The sequence below is a fragment of the Cajanus cajan genome, chromosome 7 (assembly GCF_000230855.2).
Source record: "Cajanus cajan strain Asha chromosome 7, NIPB_CcT2T_4, whole genome shotgun sequence".
NCBI classification, from domain to species: Eukaryota; Viridiplantae; Streptophyta; class Magnoliopsida; order Fabales; family Fabaceae; genus Cajanus; species Cajanus cajan.
The window spans coordinates 59,370,330-59,382,150 of record NC_138523.1 but is presented as its reverse complement, the minus strand read 5'-3'; the positions used below and the strand labels follow the sequence as shown (position 1 = coordinate 59,382,150).

The window sequence follows — 11,821 nt, the reverse complement described above, 5'->3', positions numbered from 1 at the left end:
CTTTTGATGTAAGATTTTTTATTTCTCATTGTCATTTGATTTTGATTGGTAAAGGTCCAGTCACAACTAATCAATGGTGCTAACTGCTAAATGTTGATGCTAATTAGCAAACTGTGAAAGAATAAATCAGAAACCTCATGTGATTCCTGAATGCCAAATACAAGGCTGATCTCAACAAAGTAACCTTCAAGGAGAAATTCCCTTCACACATTTCTCATGAGGAAATTGCCTGATGTGTAATAATTCCCTTCATCCAAACACACTTAGAATAAAAACCCGTAATTTCTTCATCCTCAATGTCATGACTAAACATTGTGGTTAAAATATAAAAGTATTTTCTGTAACATCTAACACATTCACAAATCCAACTGTCCAAATCTAACACAAATAAATAAACAAGTTCCAACATGCGCATACGGAATGTGGACAAATTTGATGACCACTGTTAGAGGACGTATTCCACAACCAGTTAAGTGGATTGAAAAAAAGAAATACAATTCATAAACTTCTATTTTTTGTGTATCAAAACACGTATTTTTCCGTGGCTTTAATTAATACACGTTGAGGATTTGTACGTTTGAATTAATGGATAAGTAATATGGACAAATACTTTGAAATAAAGGGTCACTAACTACGAACAAAGATATATTGCGTGTCATTTTCGTAAACTTGCATACAAATTTACATTACTTAATGCGGAAAGCATGGGATAAAGTAGAAGAAACTTTATCACTGTTTAACTAAAGTAGAAGAAAATTTACCACTGTTTAACTAGCACACCAAATCATAATATTTTCAATCAATTTAGAATCTTGATACAGATACACTTATAATATATATATATATGGGGAATGTTAATGTACTCCCACCTATTTTTTTAGTGGGAGTATGTTAGCAACCTACACCAAAATTTTAGGACAAAAAAATCACTCATTTATTTTGATTTGATTAATTTGTATAAAGAATATTATAGTAATTTAATTTAATTTTAAATAAAAATAAAATATTTTCTCTCTCTTATTAACTTCATTCTCTAATTCATTTATTTTTTCTAATTAATTAATTTTTATTTGTTCAGAGAAAAATGGGAGAGCATCATGAGAGATGAAAGAGAAATGAGTTAAAGAAAGAATTTAATAGGAGAGAGATAAATATGTTAAAGAAAGAATTTAAGAGGAAAGAGAAATGAGTAGAAGAAGGAATTTAATAGGAGAGATAAATGACTTAGAGTGAAATTAATAAGAGAGAGAAAATATTTTACTTTCATTTAAAATTAAATTAAATTACTATAATATCCTTTATATATTTAGATATATACTTAGAAGTTTTTTTTAGTATTTTTCTATTAGAAACTAAAAAAACCAGAATTTATTTTAATCTAGTATCTAAACAAATTGTAATAACTTATTTGAATATAAAATATAAATATTTTTAAGAATTTATCTAAAAAAATTAATAAAAAAAACTCTAAAAAAGGCTAAAATCTATATTCAAACACATTTTAAGTTTAACTATATTAGTTTTATCTCGTTTGAAGTACTTGTCTTATATCGTTTGAAGTACTTGAGATGAATGTAGCATTACAAAGTCTAAATATATATATCAGAGGTAATTACTTATAAATTACTAGTTTAAATTTTTTTTACATTAATAACTAATTATATATATTAATTATGTCATGTTATTATTTACTTTTAACAATAATATAATTAAAAAATATAATTAATTATTACTATAAAAAAAACTTTACACGAATAATATATAAATGATTATTTCTATATATTATATGAAGCATGAAGCAATGATATTATACGGTTGCCGACTTCAAATGAATTATTTTACGTAGTGAATGCAGAGCAAGTCACTTTCAGTCTCTGAAAGGTGTAAGAAAAACGTGAGTTACTTTCTATTTTTATTTTTTTAATTTCCCATTGGAATTTTATAAATCGAAAGCAAAGCTACGGATATCTCCAAAAAGATATATACAGTAATTGGCGTGAAACACGTGAGTACGGTAATTTTAGTTATAATTATAATAATAAATTATTTATTTGATGTACATTTTTTTTAAAGATTTTATTCTTGAATTTTAAAATAAAAAATAATATTAAAAATTAATCATCTTTATAAAAATAAAATTCGAACTTAAGATTTTTAGATTTAAAATCAAATATAACACTAATTAATCTATCAAATATTTATAATTTTTAAATATTTTTATTAAATAAATATAAAATATCTCAATTTTATTAATATATATAACAGATATATATATATATATATATATATATATAATTATTTTTTGTGTTTACACTTATTTAAATAATTTTACTCTTAACTCTTTAAATAATAAAAAATAATATCATAAGTTACTCGCTTGTATAACTACTAAAATGAATTAACTACTTTTAACTAATCAAAATTTTAACCACATTTATTGCTTAACTTCAATTTTTATCTATTTTAAAAAAATTTAATATAAAAATATGAAGTATCTTAATCTTACTAATTACGATAAATATGATAACTAACGGAGCACTAATTTGTGCTCAATGAAATATTATTTAGATAAAGATAAAAATAGATTTTGAGAATATTAAGTAAATTAATGACAAATATAGAAATTTTAAATAATGAAACAATATTCTTAAAAAATTTACAATGTTAAACATATGACATTTTATTTTTTATGAAATTTTATATTTTAAAAATATTAAATGATTTTCTCATTTTATTTTCAACATTTTTAAAAATATATCTTTTTATATAAGTAACTAAATAATCATTTGATCATTTATATCCATATCAAAATTTAGGCTTTTTTTTTAAGTAGTATAAATCGTTAATCATTTTATTTATTTAACTTAACTATAATTAGTATTTTTTTTATCCTGTAAATCGTATTAAGTATGTTATAAATTGTTTTACATAGACTATAATTAAAGAAACCTAGTGATTAGTCTTCTTTATTAAACAATATAATACAATATTCATTTTCTAAAAAATATTATAAAGAATATAAATAAAGAAAAAAAAATTAATATTACATTAAAATTTAATATAACACTTATTTTTTGCTTTTGAACATGACACTTATTATAAAAAAATACTTCAAAAAGTTTATATATTATTTTTTTTTACAAAATAAAAATACAAAAAATAGAAACATTTAATTTTTAATATGATAAACATGAGTGTAAAATCATGATAATGTAAGCACAGTATTATAAACTTAATATATATATATATATAAACTAAATATAAAAATGTTGGTGGTGGGCAAATTTTTCCACTAAGATCTATTTGTACCGTCCCTGAAGTAGACCAAACTTGTTCAATATTTTAGGGTTTAGAGGTAGAAAAAAAAAGGAGATGATCAATAATAATAGAGTAATGCTTCCGCTTTCCAAACAAAACAGTTACATTATCCTCTGACATGTGAAACTTTCACAAATTTTAAATTAAATTAATATTTATATTAAAATTAATTAACAGCTGTCAACTTTTAAAGATTCGAAAGATAAATGGCAAATACAGCTAGATAAAGCATTTTTCATAAAAAGAACATGATCAATCTCTGTTTTCTGTCGGAAGATTCTTTTATATAACTTTTTTTTTTTTTAAGGAACAAATCTCTATTTTTATCCTTGATAATTAATACATGTTTACTGAATAATGTGTGTATTTTTTTTAATGTCTACCTATTTTTTCTCCAACTATCCATATAAAGTTAATGTACATTTATAAGAACAATATGTTCCCAACAAAATATTATAAAAAAACAAAAAAAAGAACAAATATAATTAAATACAGTATGTTACAGTTCACGTGTAATCATTGTATTAATAATTAATGGAGTAGATTGCAGTTCAACAGTCTAAAAAATGCAAAAAATAATAAAGGGTAAAATAGAAAAGTAAGTAATAAATATTTTTGAAAATTAAAATATCAATAATTTTCTTAAGTCTCGTGCAAAATCTTAAACGACTATGGAAAAAAAAAATGGAGGAAATACTGTTCAATAGCAGTCCTCAATTATTATTTTTTTTTAAAATAGAAAAGATCATAAAGATGGTTGTAATAAGGATTTAATCTAGGTCCTCGTACTTCTCATTAACCCAACTCCTCCCCATTCAACCACTGTGTTAATCCTAGTTATTACTCCTCAATCATTTGTACCTGCATAGATAATGTTAATTTTTTATTTTTATTTTCCTTTTTCTTTCAAATAATATATACGCACACTTATCATTATTGTATACCATTACTGTGTTAAGGATGTTCTTTTAAAATAAATAATTATTAAAATAGAAAAATTGATCTGTAATTTTTTTTATTCATTTTAATGTTAGTCAAATTTTAAGATAATTTATGATTTAATATATATATATATATATATATGCATTTGCATGTGTGTCATTATTACATATAAAATATTAATTTCATATTTTAAAAGATTGAATATGTATATTACACATGTTAAAATATTAATTTTATTTTATTCCATATATCATATTACATTTATAAAAATGGTGAACTTTTAGTCCTTCTAAAATCTTTTAAGTACTAAAAATAAATATTTTATAATAACCATAATCCTATCTTCCTTCGGAAGACATAAGATGTAAAATTTTAACAAAATATCTCAATATATTATTGAAGATCTTCCAAATAAAATTAAACATCAAATAAAAACATACATATCTAAACTTGTGTTGATACACAAATGACATCAACATAAAAAGAGATATATTACGATACTTTAGTAAATACTCTGAAAAGATGAGAAGTAATGCAAATACATTTTGTATAAAATAAATAAATAAATAAATAAAACAGAATAACCTGTATGCAGAAATATGATATTAAATGAAAATGAAGAAGCAACTACGAACACTTATTTTTTACCAAAATTTTTGAATGAAATTGATTTATAATCTCAGTTATATATAAAGTAAATATAATAAATAATATAAAAGGAGCAATTTTTTCTTTTAAAAAATTACTTAAATTTTTACATTAATTAAATTATATTCTCATTAACTATTGAAAAACTAATATATTAATAATGAAATAATATTTTATAAAAACAAAGGAGTAACAAAATTATAAAAAAAAAAAATTAATGTTTTTGATAAATATTTTATAATATAAATAAGAATTAAGAATTAAAAAATTTTAATATTAGTTTTATAATGTAAATAAGAATATGAAATATTTCAATATTTTTTTATTTTTAAAAATTTAATTTATTAGCATAATTAACATTAATTTAAATAGGCTAATAATTAATGTTAAACTTATAAAAAAAAGTTTATAATAAATAATGTCATATTTAGACTTTAATTTTATAAAACAAGTTTAGCCTATATTTTTAAAGTTTGGCTTAAACTAACTTATTCTCGTTCGTAGTTTTTAAACTTTAAAATTTTAAATTCGTATCTTATATTTATAAAAATAATTAATGTTTAATATTATTTTTATTATTTAAAATTTAAAATTAAAATTATGTAAAAAAATATGTACATCATATCAATCAATCACCTTTACATACCTTTAATTTAATATTACATGCACAGTGACTCGAGGAAGAAAACGCAACTTTGTTATTAATAATTAGGTTGTAGCACGTGTGAGGCTGAATTCTTGCATGTGCTCTTTCCAATGATCTTGTGATCGTCATCTTCCACTACTTAACTCTATATAAAGGTTCCTCATCTCACAAAATTAAACCACCACCTCCAAAGAGAAGAATACCTACTGCATAGAAACATATATATATTAATATTGCTCCTCTTTAATTAGTACTTAGTAATGGAATCATTAGTTGAAGACGTTGTCATTGTGGGAGCTGGGATTGCTGGACTCACAACATCCTTGGCACTTCACAGGTACGTACAAACATACTCACAAACACGATTTTGTGCTACAAAATATTAATACACGTACGCATTCTAAAATATTGATGCAGGTTGGGTGTCCGAAGTTTGGTATTAGAATGTTCGGATGCTTTAAGGGTCACTGGGTTTGCTTTGACAACATGGACAAACGCTTGGAAAGCCTTGGATGCTGTTGGCGTCGGAGCCATTCTTCGTCAGCAACATCTCCAGCTAAATGAGTAAATTTATCATTCATTTCTTTCAATTATATTACCCTATCTAACACTATATCATTTTCTTTTTCTTTTTCTTTAAATTTATATTTATTATAAAGAAAAGCTTAAAATCCTTATTTGGTCCTTTATAATATTTTTTTTGTTTCAATTTAGTCTCATTTTAATTTTTAGTTTCAATTTGGTCCTCAATAATTTAAATTATTGCAATTTGGGACTTTCGTTCAAATAATTTAAACGAAGTTAACTGTTGGCCACGTGAATGCTAAGTGAATGCCACGTAGATGCACAGGTGGAAGCCAAATTGCATGAATACACCTGGAACCAGAATGACCTCTTCTGCTTGCACATGTTATGTGTTAATTTTGCAACTGAAACAGGCCGTTCCAAATGCAAATTTAACACAACATGAGTGCGTCAGAACGAGCCGTTATGCTGTTAGAACGGGCCGTTCTGGTTCCAGAACACCAACTTCATGCTTTTTATTGTATTTTTTTTATTATATATATATTAATAAAAATATAATAAATTAATATTAATTTATGAATAAAACTAAAAAAAAATCAAATAAGATAAGACTTTTCAAAATCCTTCATTTGATTTGAACTTATCCAGTTCAAAATCTTAACCAAAATGCCGCAATGTGATTCAAAAATTGAAAATGAAAATTCATAACATATCATAAATTCAAAGACAGAAACATGGTTCAGAAACTGAAAACAAAAATTCAGAACATAACATATACTAAAAAAGTTCAAAGAAATTACTGAGAATGCACATGAAATAACATATACTGAAAAAGTTCAAAAATTCATCATTGACTGTATAGTATCAATTTGGTAGTAAGTGGTTCCCTCCAGTTTGACTAACAATGAAATAAAAAACTGCTACTATTGTCCTTAGTGATACACTGCATCGTCCTTAATGATACAATGTATAGCCTAAATGTTTAGCAATTGAAGTTATCAATCTCCATTGAAAATATTATCAAATCTAGTATTTAAAAAGCTTTGTACCTTGGGTTATTTTCTGTAAATTCTGAAACCAGAACGGTCCGTTCTAGTTCTAGGTGTATTCAAGAAATTTGGGATCTACCTATTCATCTACGTGGCATCCACCTGACATCCACGTGACTACTAGTTAACTCTGTTTAAATCATTTTAACAGAAGTCCCAAATTGCAATAATTTAAATTATTGGAGACCAAATTAAAATAAAAAATTAAAGTGGGACTAAATTGAAATAAAAAATATTATAAAAGATCAAATAAGGATTTTAACCTAAAGAAAATATTAAAACGTGTGATTATTTTTTATATTTATTTTTAGTAGACTAATATATCCTTCAAATATTTTCTTTAAATAATTATTCACAATCATTTATTTTATTATTTTTATTTTTAAAAATTAAGAGACATGAATTATTTCCTTGCCGTACTTTTTTGTGTTTAGATCTTTAATAATGTTATCTTACACTGGCCTCCACTTTTTGTGTCGGGTACCACTCCTTCGTTTGCATTCTCGTACGGGTTCTGATTCAGGTAAAATATGAACAACATAAAGAAACAAGTGAATTAAGAACAAAACTAACGAATCAGGAGATTTAACATTAATAAAGTGTTAGAGTTATTACTCCACAGTTTATGATTTGATAATTAATATTTTATTAGTGTGAATTATAATCAACGGTTGAAAAAAAAATATTCTTCACGTAGAAGTTCAATCTTTTAATTATATTTATGAAAATATCTCGATAAATATTTATTATCTTAAAATATTATATATATATATATATATTATTATTTTTTTACAAATTTGAGAAACTTTTTCCATTATAAAACTCTTCATCTAACATACGATAGTGACCTTTTCTCTTTGAGTGTTTATACCTCTCATCACAAGATCACCTTTTATAGTAAATATTCAAAATTGCATCTATGTATAAGGGTTTATTTGATTTTATTGTTTTCTATTTTTATTTTTTAAAAATAAACACAAATAATATGTGTTTACTTTTAATTTTAGAAAGTGTTTTCAAAAGAAATCCAAATTGAAAATGAAAAAAAATGATATTTTTATCATTTTCTATACTTTTGAAAATGCAATGACATGTAATGGTAATTATTAATTTTTTTTAATGAATTTGTTTCTAAGCTTACAACCTTATACACATAATTCAATATACTTAATTTTTTTATACATGTAATTTAATCCATCTGTATTATATATTTTTTATTTGTGTATAGAAAATTTTTATTTAGTGCTTACATATGCATTATATATATTAATATTATAAGATTTATTAGATATAATTATTCTATAAAATTTTAATTACACATGTTGTTTATATTACATAATTATTTTAATTAATATGATTAATATTTAGTGTGATTAAGTTATGATTGTTATATTTTAAGATAAGTATATCAATTATATATATATATATATTATTTATAAAAATAAAATATATATTTTATTTTGATATGTAATTATTGTTTGTTAGATAATAAATTATTCATTTGATAAAGAAAAAAATATAAAGAATATTTATAGATTTTCATAGTGAAATTCACCTATTATAAAAAAGATTATTCAAACGAATAAATATAAGATAAAATAGAAAGAATTAAATATTATTCTAATTCATATATAAAGAACAATTTTGATCATAAATTTTATATCAAAAATATTTTATAAAACTTTATTAAAAATAGTCAAACTAAATATATTTTCTAAAATTTAAAATTTAAAATAAAATTTATTTTCTAAAATTAAAAATAAAAAATATTTTCTAAAACCAAATACCATGAGTGTTCCACTTCTTCCACCTCTGAGAATGTACCTATTGGCTTTTCGTTTTGCTTCATTCATTTGGAAATATTAATTGTTAATTTTCTCGATATTAATTTTTTGATAACTAATTTTTATCAAAAACTTTAACCAAATATTTTTAACGAAATCTTTCTTTTCAGTTAATTACGTTTTTTTTTTATATATACAAAGCTTAAATTCTAAAAATGATGAAGTCTAATTTTACTCGTAGAAACAATTTGCTGGTTAATACTTATATAATCAATAAATTATTACATCCACGTAGGTTGATTCATCGGACGAATAGAGTATAAAGCTTCTTAATACACATCTATTATATTATTATTACTTTATTTAAAATATATTTGTAAAATATTTTAAAATTAACTAGAAATAGGGACATAATTATAATTAAATACAGTGAGATGTTATCTAAAACTTGTGAATGAATAAGAAAAATATAAATGAACTTTTCTTTTGAAAGTAAAATGATGAAAAGAAGATGATGACTTTTAATATTAATTCAGCCTCTCAATAATAAAAACTGACACAAAAGTCTTATTTTTGTATGGACCGCAAGATTGAACTGAAGCCAATTAGTTTGAAATTAGTCTTTCAAGTAAGAACCTGAAACTAAAGTATACGGTGCAGGAATGTGACTACGTCTTTGGTTATGGAGCAGCAAACATCAAGTTTGTCTCTCAAGGGCACAGGAAAACAGTAAGTACACACACATATATATATATATATATATATATATATATATATATGAAAAAATTTATTTACTTTAAAAATAAGTCTATATAAATAAATTCTATTTAATAACTTTTATTTTAATTATTGAATTAAATTTTTTTAATACATAAATTAAATTTATAAATTTTTTAAAATTTTTTAAAATATTTTATATTTCATTTCATTAATTCAAATTAATAAATAATTATAAAATTATTTTATATGTTGATTTGAATTGATGAAGAAAGTAAATTTATCTATATTTACTCTTAAAATAAACAGATGTCTCATATATATATATATATATATATATATATATATATATAATATCCTTTTCATTCAATGTGAATGTGATTTGTTTTTGATTAGATTAATGAATTAAGGACAACCATTGACATGCGTGTCAAAAGCTTTGAAATTCAAACTGTTTACCTAAAAAGAAAAGGTGTCGGTAGCTGATCGTATCGGTTATGGATAAAAGCAACCGATCAAGTTCTTAATTTTGACTTTAAAACTCTAAAGTAATGATAATGGGTGTTATGTGATGAAGTGGAGAGAGGGAAGTTCGTTGTGTTAGAAGACAACTAATGTTGGAAGCACTTGCTAAGGAGCTTCCAAGTGGCACGATGAGGTTCATGTCAAAGGTTGTTGCTATACACGAATCTGGCTTTTCTAAGATACTCCATCTTGCTGATGGAACAACCATAAAAACCAAGGTAATTAATTCAAAACAAGGTGAATCGTGAATGAAGTTCATGTATAGGAAGTAACCAACAACTTCAATTTTAACTTAATTGATACGTCCATGTTTCCTATTGAAAAAGGTGTTGATTGGGTGTGATGGAATAAACTCTATGGTCGCAAAGTGGCTGGGCTTCAAGGAGGCATCTTTTACGGGGAGATACGTAATCAGGGGTTATACAAAGTTGATGGGCCATGATGGGCTTGAGCCCAAATTCAATCACTACTTTGGGAAAGGCTTTCGAGCTGGTGTATTGCCCTGTGATGACAACACTGTTTATTGGTTTTTAACTTGGACTCCCACCACTCAAGGTGAATTCTTTCTTAAATATATTTTTTTTCCTTAAAATTATAGTTTAATTTTTAAATTTTATTAATTTACCAGTAAAAGTTGATTCTATTGATAAGGAGGAGACTCATATCTCGAAAAGATGTGAAAATTTTGTTAACAAATAATTTTTAAATACTTATTTAAGTGTATTTTGAGTTTAGAAGCTTACTTGGATGAGTTTATGAAATTCAACTCACCTAGACTTTTATATATATGTTTTTTTTTTTTATAATTTAATCTTCATAAATATTAACATTCTAAAAATTGATTTGCAGAAAAGGGGCTAACAGAAAACCCAGCTAAAATGAAGCAATTAGCGTTGAGCATGCTTGAGAAGATGCCAAGTGAAGTCAAATCCTTTATAGAGAAAACAGAAGTGAAAGATATTTTAACTTCACCATTGAGATATAGACATCAGTGGGAACTAATGTTGGGGAACATTAGTAAAGACAACGTTTGTGTTGTTGGAGATGCATTTCACCCCATGGCCCCTGACCTAGGCCAAGGTGGTTGTTGTGCTTTGGAGGATGGGATTGTCTTAGCCAGGTTTCTAGCTGAGGCCTTCAACAAAAAACCTTGCAAACACATTAAAGAGATGGATGAAGAGGCTAAGGCTGAGGTGCAACACAAGAAGATTGTGGCTAGCTTGAAGAAATATGCAAAAGAGAGAAAATGGAGAAGCTTTGATATTAGTGTTACATCTTATGTCATGGGGCTTGTTCTGCAGGGTGATTTGAAATTGGTAGCACATTTCAGGGACAAAGTTTTGCCTAATTTCCTAGCTGAGTTGCTATTGAAGAAGTCAGATTTTGATTGTGGAAAACTTATATGTGACACCTATGATGTGGTGGAATAATATTATTATTAATCATGCCCCCTTGTAACTTGGTGGCCATATATTATAATTTAATTTCATCTACCCATTGCCCATGAGTAACATATATGAAAAATATGTATTTCTATGAATTTTAATGTACTGTACTGTATAATTCACTTTCGTGAATGAAGATCTTGTTTCGCAGGAATGCCACTAGATGTCAAATATGCAAGGGGTGTTCATCAATTTTTTTTTTTTTTTTAAATCTTACGATAA

General features: G+C 24.3%; 1 protein-coding gene across 1 annotated transcript; it reads left to right on the top strand.

Moving 5' to 3' along the window:
• Positions 1-5,728: 5,728 nt before the first annotated feature.
• On the top strand, positions 5,729-11,763 carry LOC109797699 (monooxygenase 2). Its single transcript, XM_020357814.3, has 6 exons — positions 5,729-5,891; positions 5,972-6,118; positions 9,573-9,641; positions 10,207-10,372; positions 10,481-10,709; positions 11,004-11,763. The coding sequence occupies exons 1-6, from the start codon at positions 5,815-5,817 to the stop codon at positions 11,582-11,584; spliced, it is 1,269 nt and encodes a 422-aa protein (XP_020213403.2). The 5' UTR covers positions 5,729-5,814; the 3' UTR covers positions 11,585-11,763.
• The last annotated feature ends 58 nt before the right edge of the window (positions 11,764-11,821 follow it).

What these genes read in the sequence shown, in the direction of transcription:
- LOC109797699 (XM_020357814.3), top strand. Translation starts at nt 5,815, where the DNA reads ATGGAATCATTAGTTGAAGACGTTGTCATTGTGGGAGCTGGGATTGCT. An exon ending in CTCAAGGGCACAGGAAAACA is followed by an intron (nt 9,642 to 10,206) that starts GTAAGTACACAC and finishes TATGTGATGAAG; the next exon opens with TGGAGAGAGGGAAGTTCGTT. An exon ending in GAACAACCATAAAAACCAAG is followed by an intron (nt 10,373 to 10,480) that starts GTAATTAATTCA and finishes CTATTGAAAAAG; the next exon opens with GTGTTGATTGGGTGTGATGG.